The sequence below is a fragment of the Vanacampus margaritifer genome, chromosome 5 (genome assembly GCF_051991255.1).
Source record: "Vanacampus margaritifer isolate UIUO_Vmar chromosome 5, RoL_Vmar_1.0, whole genome shotgun sequence".
In the NCBI taxonomy this organism is placed as follows: domain Eukaryota; kingdom Metazoa; phylum Chordata; class Actinopteri; order Syngnathiformes; family Syngnathidae; genus Vanacampus; species Vanacampus margaritifer.
The window spans coordinates 9,071,596-9,088,624 of record NC_135436.1 but is presented as its reverse complement, the minus strand read 5'-3'; the positions used below and the strand labels follow the sequence as shown (position 1 = coordinate 9,088,624).

The 17,029-nt window shown below is 38.6% G+C and overlaps 1 protein-coding gene across 2 annotated transcripts in view; it reads right to left on the bottom strand.

The window, feature by feature from the left end:
- Positions 1-17,029, bottom strand: part of smtnl (smoothelin, like) — a 28,584-nt gene that overhangs the window by 5,771 nt on the left and 5,784 nt on the right. For both annotated transcript variants that reach the window (XM_077566726.1, XM_077566727.1), the window contains exons 3-8: positions 3,399-3,477; positions 871-1,131; positions 739-801; positions 606-666; positions 382-531; positions 173-296 (exon numbers count right to left, since the gene is read on the bottom strand). In XM_077566726.1, the coding sequence (XP_077422852.1) occupies positions 173-296; positions 382-531; positions 606-666; positions 739-801; positions 871-1,131; positions 3,399-3,477 (738 nt within the window). The remainder of the gene's footprint in view (positions 1-172; positions 297-381; positions 532-605; positions 667-738; positions 802-870; positions 1,132-3,398; positions 3,478-17,029) is intronic.

Genomic DNA, 17,029 nt, shown 5'->3' with positions numbered 1-17,029 from the left:
TGGCTGATGGTGACGCCAGTCGGCAGGCTAGCAAGACCCTCGAGTCAGCTAGCTTGTTAGCCTGCAGACCAGCATTTGCGTCGTCAAATAAGCTACTGCCTCACTCATGTGGGTTCACATATTTCATAGCAGGCTGCCCACCCAAAATGATGATACTTAGTTACCACATTACCTGGTAGCCTACGGTCTTAGAGCGACACCACTCGAGAAGGATTTGTTTGATGCTGCTGGCGCTGGAAACTCCAAAACTTTGGGAGCGCTTCAGTTTGGGTTTGGACTCCACTAGTTTGGGGCGACTGCACAATTAACAAGCCAACATTTATCATTACGCTTCCATCATTTTCATACAACCCAACGCATAAACAGTATCTGATTCTTTACCTGTTACTGATGTCGGTGTCCAACCTCTCAAAGACTGCCCGCCGAGCTTGAGCTCCAATATTTCTTGGTAAAGTCTGTGACCTCACCAGCTCTCGCCTCCTTTCTCCTCCATGCACGAAAGATCGCTCTTTGCTTTCATCATTGTCATTTCTGCAGGGAACACACAGTCTTACACTAACCAAACCCAAGCTTAGAATTGAAATGTTACTTAAATTTGAACTAACTTGTCATGTTGAGGTAAGCCTGCATAAGTCACAGTTTTAGCAGAGGGAGAAACTGTCTTCTCTGCAAAGACAGTCACAGTGAATCATTGATATCAATAGTAACTGTGAGTTTCTGTCTGCGGGTAAACCTCACCTTGGAGGCGTGAAGTTCCCAGAGCTCTGATGGGTGTGGGGGTCCACGTCTTCACAGAAGACACTAACAGCAAACCAAATGTTTAGTCTGGAGTTTCATCAAGTAGATACAATACTTTGTTAAGGTTGTCACCTGGTTGAACTGGGGAGTCTGCACTTGGTTGAGGTTGGATGGCGCTGGCTGTTGATTGGCTGGGAGGGAAAGCGACTGGAGAGACTGGAGGGGGACTAGAAGAAGTGGGGCTACTGGGAGAGTCTGGAGAAGTCTTGACTTCTGCTGTCTTGGTGGTGGCCGTGATGGGAAAGTGGGCCATCCGCATGGCGACTGGGGCTGCGTGTTCATGTGGGAAGTCTCTGGGTGGGGACGTCTTTCCATGTACCAGCAAGGAATGTTCTGATTAGAATAAAATTAAAACATTTTATTTAAAAATGAAATCCATGTTGATAGATCCTGGGAACATTGCTCAAGTATTTAATTAAAAAACATTGCTCAGAAATGACCAACTGTTGACCTAGACCTAGATGAAAGGCAATTGGATCAATACCAGGGAATCCACATCAGCCCGCCTGTAATTGATGAACAGCTAGTTTGAAAATCTTCAGTCCAAAGTCCCACAAAGTAATTTATTGTTTAAGGAAATACATTACTCTTTGTAATTTAAGTGTCTTAATCATTTATTAACTTTTTGCGTAGTTGAATGATGTTGTTTGCAAAGCTTAGCTCATGTGATGGGTGCATCCACAATGGCACGGCTCCAGAAGCGGAGTATTTAACATAGAATCTGAGGATTGCGTGTGTGCGCAATATTGTGAGTTTTTTCGTAACCGTGAGAAGTGTCATTCAAATACAGCCAGTCCACTGAAAAATATTGTTAGGATTATCCAGTCTGCTTTACCGGAGTGGTTTGTTTAAAGTGTTTGACCATGTGACATTCATTCATTTGTGAATCTGCTGCTGTGATCAATAAGTAAAAACAAAAGCAAAAAAATTGTAAAACCTTGCGTTGGGAGCCCGAATTATGGGACTCCACGACCACCTGCAGGCCCCAGCTATGGAAGGTAAGCGGTGGTTGACCCTTTGTTTCTGACATTAGATGCAAGCACCACCAAAAAAAAAAAAGATGCAAGCACCACCAGGGCTAACTGCGTTTGCGAAGTTGTCCTTTGAGCATTTGTAGCAGGAAGATGGCGGCGAAACATGTCAGCTTCTGGTAAGGTGAGAGTCCAGCCATGTAATATAATTAGTAGGGGTGTGCCAAAAAAATCGATTCTCATAAGAATCGTGATTCTCATTTAGAACGATTCAGAATCGATTTTAAATGTCCCCAAATCGATTTTGTTTAAAATATTTTATACTGTCTTGCCCTTGTTTCTGTGTGCCTTTATTGGGAGCGCTGTTCATGTTGTACACGATTTGGCCGCGTAGGGGCAGTGTGGTTCCACGCGTTCTGATACACTGTTAAATTGTAGCCACATTAGAGAGTAGAAGGAAAAAGTAATGATCAATTTATGCTAATAAAGTTGTTGTTTTCTTTGCAGCGTAGGAAAAGCATATGTCGGCGAGTAATGTTAAGATGCTTCTCTGTTTACATTACTGAAGCGTTTTGTATGAATAGCTGTTCTTTTGAGTGATAAAAGTGCCGCGTGATGCACGCTAATTATCGTTAGCGAGTCAATGGCACTTTCCATTGTGCGTTAGCCTTCAGCTAGCTATACGTTTGGGAAACAAGCTAAACAAAGTGCGTTTGCATTTAAGTTCTCTGGATCGAAAATCGATTCTGAATCGAATCACAGACTGATAATTACTGATGAATGACCTGCAATTACATTAAAAAAATGATGCTTATGTGAAAAGAACATATTTTTTTGCATGTTATTGAAATCAATAGTATGTTTTTTTTAATTGAATGAATTATTAGTTCATCACTAGGTAGCGCTAAAGATTACACAGTGTCACTTTTTATGTTGTTGTCTTAACATCGATTTGATAAATCTACATTCCACAAGGTAAAGTGTACCTTTTACCGGTACTTTCCTATTGGTCCTTTTTTGTCCTTCTCTTTTAGAAGACCATACTACTGGCCCTGCTTTTTGTGAAGTGAGTTGTTGAAGTCTACAAACAGCATGCAGTTCTTGCATCTCAAATTTTTGCTCTCAAGTCAAAGCAACAAAAATCAGCCATGCAATGACTCATTTCGCGAAAAACTCATATATTGAGTCACTTGTATGTTAAAGCACCACACAGAGAAAGGTGAGCTCTTCTGTATGGTGAAACCAGATTGAATTAAATGTCATCATTATGGAAACATTTTGAATCTTCACTAGTACTGACATTTCCCATCATTGAGTACAGTAACAGTTTTTTGTTTGCGCCTCTCTGACCAAAGAGTGAGAACTAGCAGAGAACTGACAGTGTTGACATCACTGTGAATTAGTCTGGGATTAATCTGCCAGACTTTACAAATTTATCCCAGAACCACAGAAAACATTACTCAACTATTTTAACAGGCTAGCACTCAACATCCGCGTGTAAAGTGACCCTCAGCAGTAAAATCGGTAACGTTTTTTTTTTTTTAAGTCTTTCACTTAATTGGCCTGACGTCACTTTTGTGCTTGATTTTTGAGTTTGAGAACAGATTGTACTGGCATGATGAGAAACACCTGATGCAGTGTGTCCGTTCTCCAGGCCCGCACGAGTCGGGGTCGGGTCCACTTCAATTGGCTCCTCTCGCTCAATACTCTGAAACACACGCATAGTATTTACACAGTTACCATGTTGTTTTTAAGGGAGTGTGGAGTCATCTATGACTTTCATTGCAAACAAGGGGAACTGATGCAATTTGGACTGTCAGTAGACTCAAGATTTTGTGTCGTCGTCCAGTCTTCCAGCAATGCAATTGATGGATGAAATGTGGAAAGAATGTTGCATGTGCGTCATATTTGGATCATACAAATTGTGTTACTACATTCACATAGTAACGAAACATGAATTAATCATTCAATGTTTGAGCCAGGCTTCTTTCTAAGTGGAAAAGCTTGTGCTCTATATTTCATCACTGCTGTGGCGACTCTTTCTAATAAACATGCAAACTGCCAAATTAGATCAAACCAAAAGTGACTGATGTCAAACGTAATATCTTTCAAACAAATGCCACGGCGAAGCACTTTGGAGCGCAGACCTCCATGTCAAACACTCCCATGATTATATACCGCTTTGGCACTACAGGAGTCAATGGAGAAAGTGATAGCTGTGCACATTTTCGCAAGGTTACACCACGTCAAGACGACACAAGTGGTAAAACCGCAGGTAGCCGTGATGAAGTAAGTTAACAGCTGCTAGTGTTTGAAAGTGTCAGAGTGGAGCTGAATGTGTTTGGCGGAGATTACTGGACCATTTCACCACTGGGCTTGCAGTGTCACCATGCGTACAATCAAAGCATCCGTGTCAGGGGCCTGTGCATTGAAGCAGGCCCAACCTATTCAGCTTAACTGCCAGCAGAATAAAAGAGGGAACACAGAGCCACTACTGTACTTATATACCATCATCCACACCAATATGGGAAACACAAATAGATCAAGATAAATCAAATAATTATTGCCATTTGCAGAGGTGGGCATCGTCATTGACTGGAATTGATGATTGATGGAAGTGCCCACCTTTTGGCGTGTGCTTCAGCACTTTCAGTGAATGCTTGATAAAGCAAAGCCTTGAAAAAATGCACCGGCTGAGCACCGAGTGAAGCAGGATTTTTTTCTTACGATCGCGGTGAGTACACACGGTCCTTCTCAATCCGTGTATTTTTCGCATGATCAAGTATTCGCTGAAAGTGCTGAAGCACACGTCAAAAGGTGGGTACTTCCATCAATCGTCAATTACAGTCAATGACGATGCCCACCTCTGGCCATTTGCCATATTGCCAGTAGTATGCATTGGATTTTCTCAGAAGTATAAATAATGTAACATAATGTACATATTTGTTTCAATTACAAAGTGTACCGGTAATCAGTTTGGCTTTTCCATATGGTTGACATCAAGCTCTCGCATTAAAAAAAGGTTTTAGTGCTTTTTTTTTTTTACCACCACAAATCATTTAAAGCTTTGTTACCATGACAATCTTTCTTGTACACAAGAAAATGGCTGAAGTTGTGTAAAAACTAGCGATGTCAAAATTAGAGCGTTAACTCAGGAGATTCATTTAAATTATTTAAAGCATTAAAAAATGAACTCAGTTAATTCTTTTTTTATTTAATTCCTGTTACGGACGGCCTAACATGCAGCTAAACTTGAACATGGACTATAGGTAATTTTACTTGTTTGACCCTTGTTGATGAAATCTCAAGTAATTCGCACACTTTACACAGACAAATTCAAATAGCATATTAGACTAATATGCTATAGTTGTACATCTTTGGCGTATCATCTCAGAGCAAAATACCTCAAGTTCCCTCCACGGGGTCTTGCAAATCAACCGTTGTGAAGTGTGCTACTTGGGGGTTGTCAAAAAACAAACCAGGAAGTGTCGACACTGGTCCTCAATGTTTGTTTACTCTGATGTCACGTTTAATCTTGAGAGGTTTTGCGAGATTTCCCGTCTAACCAGGAAACATTCATGAATGAAATTGTTCGTGTGTGACGTGTTGATTGTGCCGTATGGCTGCACACCACACACGGTTACGGTTACTGCCGTATTTTTTTCTCTCTCGTCACGTGTGCCGTCGCACGCTCACAGTTTGGAAATCAGCCCACAATTTTAAAATCTTGCCATGTGAACCAGGCTTCAGATAGCAAAGGCACAATTGTTGGTTGTTGCTAACTATCCAGTGATGTGGAGTCATGTTTGTCAGACCAACAACTATAAACGTTAAACCAATTTAATATTGTACACCACAGTTGGCCAATGACCAAACTTAGTCATTGTGTCATTTTGAGTGACCTCAAGCAAGGACTCTTAGAAAATCATTATTCATTAAAGGTGTGGGGGACAGAATTATAGAGTTGTGTATTGCATGATGGGAAGTGAGACGGAGCCACATGGTGGTGAAGTGGAAACAGCTGAGTATCAAGCAGGAGGAGGGAGACAAACTGTTGAATGTCTGTTCTGTGGGAAGGGCAGCTTCCCTAAAATCCAATATGGGTCAGAGAGTGGGGGGAAACACGATAGCTGAGCTGCTCCACTTCCTGTAAACTCTCTCTATTATCTGCACTTGTGATTTGGTGGCAGAACATGCTGCAACACTTCACATGGAACACACGACTGACGGGACACCTGAGGTCATGCCGCACCCACACCCATCACATGTGCCAACATTATGCTCTCATGAGTACGGGAATTGTCCTGATTAACTTACTAGAGTGAGTACAATCAAGCTATTTTAGAAAGTATAATAGATCGTGGACGGCGTCCAATTTTAATACTGTATCTCTCAAAAGGTTTTGGAAGGCTTCCAGAAATGCTTTTGCATCTGCCTGCCCCTTGTGAAACGCTACCAATGTGTAATTGCTCCTTTGTTTATTTATTGAACATATAAATAAAACAAGTAACTGGAAATTCTGTTATGGAAAAAACAAGATTTTAAAGAGGAGAAAGCACATTAGTAGTCAAGTCATCATTAAGCACAGTTTACATGTTCAAAAGGGTCTAGGAAGAAGTATGATGTAGTCCTACCTTTTGTTCTTTGTATATTTCATGTTTTTCCAATAATGATAATAATAATATATATATATATATATATATATATATATATATATATATATATATATATATATATATATATATATATATATATATATATATATATATTACTGGATTGGGATAATATATATATATAAATACTGTATATGTGTATGTATATATATATATATATGCACACATATATTTATATAGATTATCCCAAACCAAGGAAAAAATATGTCACTGTTACAGAACGTCATACTTTATCACACACACACACACACACACACACACACACACACACACACACACACACACACACACACACACACACACACACACACACACACACACACGTGATGATTGCTACATGATGGGATCTCTTTCAATTAAAATGTTATATTTAACATTAATTTGGTTCACTCTAAAAAGAGAATTGTTGAAACAATTTAAGATTACAAATTGAATTGTTGACCAATTAAAAAAAAACAATTGGTAGCAGACGATTTAATTAAATTAATCCAAAGGGAATATATAAAGTTTTATTATGAGTTCATTAAACTTAATATATTCCCTTTAATTAAATTAATCCAAAGGTAATCCAAAGTAAATATATTAAATTAATCCAAAGTGAATATATTCAATTTAATGAATTTTGGATTACCTTTGGATTAACTTAATTCAATTTTAATGAACTCATAATAAATTAAACTTAACTTTATAAAGCCTGAACCATGAAATATGTGAGAGAAAATTCTGATTCTTTGTAAATAGAGTATTTATTGGTCCTTTTGAACAAACTTTTTTAATTTTTTTATGAACTTCCACAAAATACTTGATTTGTGTCATATTTGATACATCCGGTCACAATGCTTTAAATTCATACATTTATACCTGTAAAAAAATAATAATAATTAAACAGCATATCAAACATATTAGTATTTTTAAAAATCTGAAAAAATATTTCCCACTATTAATAAGTATAGGTGTCTCTCCTTTCTCAATTGGGGCAATCTTGCAAGGTCGCTGGAAAAGCCATCAGATGGATGGCCCCTCTGGATACTGCCCTCTAATGGATTATCCGTGTAGTGCATGTTTCAGATCATATACGTCAGCGTTTTAATGGAACAATTAAAATCTTATACAGGGTGTCCTTGTGTTATGTCGTACGCGACTTACGTTGTTCCGACTTTACGGCGCCCGTGCCTCATCCATAGCACCTTCTTTTTCGTTAAATGTTCACAGTGATCACGCCATTTTAAGGCATTTAAAGTTGTATTGTTACCTCCAGCAACAGACGACCATCCGCAGGTCGACTCGCCATCAGGCGTGTCACACATCCGTGTTTAAGTTTGAATTAGCTCAGCTCTCCCATCCGTTAGCAATGAATATCTGTGCGGGAACACAAAATATTGTTTCCGGCTCTTCTGGGTTGCGCAAATATGTTTTTTTTAATTACTGTACGCATTTTGATGTAAATATCGACTTTAATGGGGAAATTAGACTTAAGGCAAAATTCGGGTTACATCGCCAGCGTAGGAACGGAGCTCATAACTTGAAGACTCCCTGTTTTCATGAAATGGAGGGTCTCAAAATGTCTTGTATTTAATGTGATAAGTTTGGGTTTATAGGGTTAATATATTCACTTTAGATTATCTTAATTCAATCGTGTGTTACCAATTGAAGCCATTGTTTAAAGTTGGTCAAAAATTCAATTTGTAATCTTAAATTGGTTTAAGAATTTTCTTTTTGGAGTGTAGTAGTTACACTAAAACGTAATTATAATTATATGCTTTAATTAGACAAATGTGTTTGGCATAATTGAAGAATTACAGTTACCTCGGGGTCAATCCAGTATTCTTTTTATTATGCATCAATATGGTTTACAATACAAAAATCAATTGTGCTCTGTGTTTGTTTAAATGAAGCTGTGTTTTGGTAACAATCATTAATTCTTCTGATTAGACTTTGGGAGTGTCTGCCATCTGTTGACAAGTAGCTAAAAGTATAGTATAATTCATGACATCAAGATGATCCCCAAATCAACCAGCTTCTTCCTTACAAACAATAATCGTATTGAGCCAACATTTGAAATGATTGTGGTAGTCAGTTTAGATTGAAGTGTGTCAATTATGAAGTTGGTATTTACCAGGTTCAATGCAATAAAGTCTGTTCTCCTACAGAAAAAATGATACGTAAAATGTACTTGAATTAAAATCTCCCCCGATCTGTAAGACTCTAAATTTGACCATTTTCAACTACATGTTAAAATACAATGGGTAAGTCTTCGTATAAACATGTCATTCCCAGTATGAAATATGCTCTGCACACACTTTTACTTTGAGAGTCTCAAATCTCATTTAATTACGTTCATCAATCAACCATCCCTTTCAGAGTATCTCCAGTTTAGACCAAACATCATGTAGCAGACTGTTTGCAAATGTCACAATAGTTCCTGTTGCTACGGGATCGCTTGCAACCCCTTCTATTTAAACAGGCAGTATGAGGGTACATGGTGAGTGCCACATCCTGTTTAGTCAGAGGATATTGTTTAGCTGTCACAGGTATCTCCATGGAGGCATGGGGGTGTCTCGTAGCTGGGACGACGGGGGATGTTTGATGAGGGAGGCTACTTGTTGAAGAAAATATAAATATGTGGTAATCAATGTGTCATCCAGAAAGTATAATTGTACATCTATTTTTTTACAGTGCTTATCCTCCTCATTGTGATCGCAAGTGAGCTAAGAAAATGCTTCCTTGCACCTGTTTTCCACTGACATTTAAGACATCCAGATTATATGTGTGTGTATTTGTCTCTAGATATACAACAGGGCCTCCAAATGTTATTGCTGTTTGCAAAAGTAGTTGAGGTTGAGGTCATCCTAGACTGTCTAAATGAGTGATAGAACAGCTGATTTGTTTTTTCTAACATAGTAGCTACAGCTGAAGAATACACGTACACATGCGCACACACACTCTTGTGAAGATATCACATTAGGGGAAATGAGGACGTGGTCTCGTAATCTCCTCCCAGGAGTGTAAAGAGGAACCCAACACTCTCTAATCACCATTAAAAATATATATATTTGCACAAACCTACAATTTATCATAGAAAAATAAGTGTAGGAATTAGCAACACTTTGCATTGAGATGGAAAATATGTGCTAGATACTGTATATAAATGTGGAGCTCAGCACACGGAGCTTTTTGCCTACAGATGTTTGTGTTGGTAAAGGAGAAGCCCTCTTGCCGTGCAGCCTTGTAATCAGAATTATTATTACTGGTATTTCATATGCGGTCTCCTATCGAATGTATACTGAGACGTGGAGGATCATCCGCGGAGCATGAACAAAATCTCTTCATACTTAATGGCAGACTTTAAGCTTCTTTTTTTGATAGAACTCATAGTTTGGGCCGGCTCAGGCTTGTAGTGAATCATCTCTAAACTATGCTGGCATAGGCTAAGACTGATGAGGGATTCCCCATAATGTGCCGTAACTATAGTTTCATGTTTATAAATGTTTCAGTTTTTTGTCTCTGCTGCCCGTGATAGGCATTCCTGGTTCCAAACTAACCACTGACAAAGCTGCTACTTTTTATTATGTCGCAGAAACGTAAATGACAATATCACTATTATGGCATTTTACCAAGTTTGGCATTTTTTTCTGACCCCATTTCTTTACCCCAGAAGATTGCTTCACCAGTCTCCAAAAGTGATAGCATCTGTTGCAGCCTTTCTTTTTAAATCGGCGCTTCATTATCATTATTACGGTTCTGTGTAATTTAAGGCTTTGAAAAAGCTCTTCACGGTGGTGAAATTGCTAGAAATGCTTGTATTAATTTACAAATTGTGTACTGTAGGTTAGTTCATGATGTGTACAGAACAGATTGTGCCCTGTTTCTCCTCCTTGCTGTTCATTTTCCACTCCAGTTCTCCCTACAAGTACACTGTCTCTCCAACATATGGCAACAATAGAGTGCAACTCCGCTATCTAGGCTATCTTCGCAGTCCACGTCCCTCCTTCCAGCCTTCACTCCTGTGATTCTCAGTTCCTGGCAGTGATGCAATAAGCTAAGGGGGAGTCTGACATGCTATGTGAGAGGTCAGGAAAGTATGACAAACGTGGACCCACTTGGATACGGGAAAAGAAGGAGTGGCTTGCCTCGCTCACGTAAAAGCATTGGCTAACACAAACAGTTGAACCTTGAGCTAACCTTGACCCCGGTTTTTACGGACTTTGGATTTAATGGGCAGGAAATAGTGTCCAGTTCACTAAAAACACACATTTTTACAGTAGTTGTCCAAGTCTGTTAGCAACAGAATTGGCTGCTAGATCACATTGTAGAGCACGTATAGATACAGACTAGATTAGGCTAACAATTTTTCCTATGTGGCGGGCAGCCATGTTGATAGGAGGGATCATGTTACCATCACATAGCCATTAGCCTAGCCTTGCTGTAGGCATAAAGCTCAAAAAAGCTGCGTCATATCTACCTATTCATATCAAAGGCTACTATTTACTCTTTGTAAAGCGCTTTGGGCACCATATGGTGTAGATAAAGCTATAGGTGCACTCCATTTAGCATTTACTCAAGCGCTTGTAGTGTACACAACTCACAGACACGCTGCACTGATTTTGGTACAGTACACAATTTATTTTGTCAAGCCCTTCTCAATGGCGTCTAATCGTAACAGAAGTGAATGAATGCATACGACCAGTTGCACGTCGTTATCAGTCAATTCAAGCACTAGCGAAATTCACATTTTGTTACCAAACAATCACAAACTTGAGTGTTGAGATTTTATGTGACAGACCAACACAAAGTAGCACATAACTGTGGAATGAAAATGACATACAGTTTTAAAAAATTTAAGTGAATATAAATCTGAAAAGTGTGGTTATGCATTTGGATTCAGCTCCATGCAATCAGTGCAATAAATTGCCTGCATAAATCACCTAATTAGTAAATAGAGTCCAGTTATATGTAATTTACTCTCAGGCATTCTGGGAAGGCCTCAGCAGTTTGTTAGAGAAGAACAATGAGTGAACAATAGCATCATGAATATGGAGGCCAAAACTGCCAAAATTAAAAATAAATAAATGAATAAATAAAATAAATGGCTACAAGTTAAAATAAAAATGGATATAAAAAATATAATGCAAAAATTAAATACAAAAAATAGATGTAAATGTAAATAAAAACAACCCAAAATATATGCAGCGTTCTCTCGCGGGTCAGTTTTCGCGGCCTCGCTGTATTGCGGATTTTTTTGGGTGTCATTTTTTTTTTTTTACTTTAATGTACCTATTTTATCACATTTATGAAGGTTTGTTTGAACATTGAGAATGTTTAAGCAAGAGAGAAATGTGAGAAATGAAAATGCCTCGATGAGAAAAGTGTGTAAATTGTGTGGTGAGGGGTTTTAGAGCCTTAAAACAGTCATGATAAATGTAAAACATAAAGCTAACTACTTCTTGGATTTCATTTATTGCGAATATTTTTTGGAACCTAACCCCAGCGAAAAACGAGGGAACACTGTATATCCATAAATAAATAAATAAATAAAAGTAAAAATAAAAAACAAATAAAAAATGAGATTCAAAAAATAAATCTAAAATCTAAATAAATACAAAATAGAATTAAATATCAATCAATAAATATAAAATGCTCTGCTCTCACATTTATTTATTTCATGCCGCTGACGCTCTGTCAGGTCGAAATGGCAGAGTCAAACCCAAGACACGCTTAGGACCGCCCCCTCATTTGAATAACATTTCGTCCTGACAGAGCGTGTGCAGCATGAGATAAATAAATGTGAGAGTAGAGCGTTTTTATTTATTGATTGATGTTTAATTCTATGTATATATTTATATTTGCATTTATCTCGACATTTATTTTCATACTTTTATTTTTTGAATTTCAATTTTTATTTTTGTATTCAATTTTACTTTATTTACATATTTATAATTATATATATATTTTTTTCTTATTTTTATTTCCATTTATATTTATTTTTGTATTAAATTTTTTGAATTACATTTTTTATATTCATTTTTATTTTCACTTTTAGTCATTTATGTATTTATTTATATTTAATTTTGGCAGTTTTGGTCCCCCATACATAAAGACCAAGGAACTCACCAGACAAGTAATGGATAAAGTTGTGGATACGTTTAGAGCTTGGTTAAAATTCTGAAAAAAATATCACAAGATTTGAACATCTAGAAGAGTGTTGTTCAATCAATCACCACAAAATGGTAAGACTATGGCACAAAGACAAACCTATCAAGATATTGCTGTTGAGTGTTGACCTAAGTGAATGGCCTGGTCAAAGTCCAGATCTCCATCAAATAAGGTTGAGCTTCATCCCCCACCCCCCCAAAAAAATAGCTTTGTAGTTAATCTCAGTCACGTGGCTTCACATCAGGGCCTCAGTTTGTCAAGTGGGGGGGTACACTCAAAGCGAGCATTGAGAAACAATTTAGAGAGGTGCTGATTAGTGATCTCACCTGCTGTGGTTTTTGGCAAGCATGAAGATTTCGCAAACATGTGGTGGGGAAAGGACGTAAACTCTGCTGGAAATTAAATAGGTGCCTCAGCGTGGATGTACTTTGTTGTGGTTTGGGACTTTTTGGGACTGGTTGCATTGAGATGTATCATTTAAACCCTTCTCAGTGAAATATACAGTAAATAACACATATTCACCCTTCTGGGGGCAAGCGGGAACGTATCCCGGCTGGAAGGGCAGACGACGCGATGGGATGGTCAATCAAAAAGATAATCAACCTCCAACTGAACCCACACTGTGGAACTGCTACATCATGACTGGCTACATGATGATTACATGATTCAAATAACATTGAATCTCGTTATTTGAATCATGTAATCATCATGTAGCCAGTCATGATGTAGCAGTTCACAGTGTGGGTTCAGTTGGAGGTTGATTATCTTTTTGATTGACCATCCATCGCGTCGTCTGCCTTCCAGCCGGGATACGTTCCCGCTTGCCCCAGAAGGGTGAATATGTGTTATTTACTGTATATTTCTGAGAAGGGTTAAATGTTACATTCAATGCAACCAGTCCCAAAAAGTCCCAAACACAACAAAGTACAACCACGCTGAGGCACCTATTAATTTCCAGCAGAGTTTACGCTCTTTCCCACCACATGTTTGCGAAATCTTCATGCTTGCCAAAAACCACAGCAGGTGAGATCACTAATCAGCACCTCTCTAAATTGTTTTCATGCTCGCTTTGAGTGTACCCCCCACTTGACAAACTGAGGCCTGATGTGAAGCCACGTGACTGAGATTAACTACAAAGCTATTTTTCATGCACTCAGCTGGAGAGGACTTTGTTGTTAGGGCCACAAAGTGCTGACATCACATCAGCCCTTAGGCCAAACACATTTAAGTTGGACAAGATGCACATGCGGTCACAAGTCGAGTCAAAAATCAAGTGGAAAAAGTCATACTTCTATAGCAGGCCACCATCTGGAATCACTAAGTGATGTGTTTTTAGATCTGGAAGATGAATGTATTGATTTTTGTCTGCACAGATGTATGTTCGCAATAAGCTTCAGTTCACCCCAGACATTGTTAAGTAATTTTTCCCCTCACAGTTATTGCCACTTTTACTGAAGTTGTTGAAAAGGTCATAGTATACTGATGCAGCTGACCACGACGATATTGGATATATTGGTGTTGTCTCGCAGTAGTGGCTCCAGAAGGCATTCAAGGTGTCCCACCGGCAGGTCAGTTATTAACTTGTTTCCACAGCGATGATGACGGGAACTCAGCCTATTGTCTGGAAGTCATTAAGAGAGCCGAGGGTAGCCAGGGAGTAGCCACATACCTCTGCCCCCCACCCACACCTCCCAAGTTTACACACATCCACGCTAGTCTCAGTTTTGCCATTCAATTTGATTCTAATTTATCACAATGGCCATCCTTGTGTGATTCTTATTGGCATGACATTTTGCGAATCAAAACTCAAAATAGGCTTAGGTGTGGTTTTTTTCTCCTCCATTTTACACATTTTTCTATATACAAGTATAGCCGTAAAAGTGAGTTTATTGACATTTGGATGCATTTGGCAATCTCATAGGTAAGGGGGAGGGTGGCCTCAGAGACAGAATGGATGAGTTTTGGCCCAGGTCAGCAGTTATATGGGGAGTCTCTACAGACAGTTTGGAAATGTCAGATTTCTGTTTTTTATGGTGATTAATATCGTTACCGCTCATTCCCTGCTCAGCAGTGGAACCTGTCCATGACTGAAACACCTAGCAAATGTTCTTTCATTCAAAAATCTGACCTGTAGAATACAATCCTTTGTTCTTTATGTAGAAAGTCTAAAAAGCCTTATCTACAAATCATAAAGTGTTGAATTGTACAATCCAACCATTTTCTATAGAGCTCATCCTCATTTACGTCCCGGTGAGTTGGAGCCAATCCAAGTTCACTTTGTCCCCCTCAAACAGTCGACCTCCAATTGAAGGCTTCACTATATCTTTTTGTCTATCATTCGGTTTGGTTAGATCATGACACACATCATTATAGTGAGTGTTGTTTTTACTCACTATCAAGACATCTCAGCTTACTATGAATTTCTTTTTGCAAGAAAAAAACAACTGCAACCACCCAAAAGAAGACACATGGCATAGAAAATGGATAGATGGATGGATGGATGGATGGATGGATGGATGGATGGATGGATGGATGGATGGATGGATGGATGGAGGATGGATGGAAAAACCCAAGTCACTGACATGCAGTTTAGTGTTAGACACTGCTGGCTTACAGTATGTGATTGATTCTTCTCTGTCATTTAGTTGTTTGTCCCTATCCTGGAGAGGTGATGGTTGAAAGAAGAAACCAAATGATCTACATACTGTATAAAAAGACAAATGGTGAATATGCAGCATCTACAGTATCAAGTATTTGCTACGAAATAGCTGATTGGCGTAGCAAAGTCTATTTATCAACCACCAGAACTGGCCAAGGCTATACAAAAGCCATCCATCCATTTTCTTTTCCTCTTCTCTATCTCGTTGAGGTTTACAGGTGAACTGGAGCCTAAACCGGCAGACTATGGGTAAAAGGCAGACTGCACACATATTTGGTAAACAACCATTCACATTCACACCAACAGTCTGGATAGAAATCAATCCCATGCCGGCAGCATGAAAGTTTTCCCATGAACCACTACATTAAGGTAATTACTGACTATTGAAAGATCTGTATTGGCCAAATGGTTGAGAGCGGCTGGCATCGCCTACTGATGTATTTAAGATACCTTCCAATTTCTTGTAATTATTAAGTCCAAAGACCATACGCTGACGACTCTGTGTCTGCACAGCACCAAGTAAAGAATTATTTTTCTACTGAAATCAGTACATTAAAGTTACTGTACATGAACACAACCAATCCATCTTCACGACTAGCTAGTGACAAGCTATAGTGTATGCTACATGTGCGTAGATAAGCATCAGGTATAAGAGTTGTGTAATAATAGTGAGAAATGGTTAATGGATGGATAAAAACTGCCCCCAAGCTCAACTTTTCCTTCTCAGGGTATCAGCTCTTATGTAACATATAATGCAAGTAACTGAAGCAGAAATCAAGAGCATTTAAACTCTATTCTGATTGAGACCAGTAGATAGCCCTCTGACCTGGGAAGGCTAATCTTGACTTTCTATCGGTCGGTTGACGTTATGCTAATGAAAACCTGTCCAAAGAACACACATATCCATCCATTAGGTATAGCTTATCATTTGCAGGGTTACTGAGGGGCTGGAGTCTATCCCAGCTGACAAAACGCATGTGGGGTGGGCAGGGCATGTTTTTGGAAAATAGCCAGAGTACCCTACACACTACTTTAAAGCTGGACCCCTGTGCCACATAAGAAAACCTATTGATTTAGAGTGCCGTCAAAATCATCTGATAACTGTTGTAAATAATAATAAAGAGTTTTTCAATGGGTAATGGGCCAAATTTAAAATGACTGATCATATCATGACAATTGTGTACAGACCTTATAAACTTCTGTTCAGACTGAAGCATTCAGTTCAGGATTAGCAGCCTTCCTGTTAATTAATTTTAAATCAATTTAGATTATTCAGGGGGCAAAAATCATGTAAATGGACTCAGTGTTTTGGGGGAAAAGTGTTTCATGTGTTTGTCTGACAAAATAATGGGGATAGCAAATTAAATAAGAACTTGGCATGTCATAAAACTACACTATACACTAGGGCTGGGCAATAAATCAAATTAATTTGATTAATCGTCAATTTGAAAATCGAATCGTTGAAAATTTGCTAAATGGTGAAATCGAATTTTCTCTTCTGGATTATTAAAAGCTGTTATGTTATGTCTTATGTTCTGTTACATCCAAATGTTATTGTGAGTTGTAATTTTCCGTGTTTAAAACTGTTGAAAGCAATAGTGCTAGCATTAGCTACAGTATTTAGCATGGCCGCCGGTGAAAATGCCGGTGAAAATGCCGGTGAAAAAGTGGAAGCGTTTGAGGGGCTCTTATAAAAAAAAAAAGGGGAAGGCGCTGCAGGAGAAAGAGTAGCTCAACAGTACTGCAGTACACGGCAGTTCTGTCTTTTTTCGACC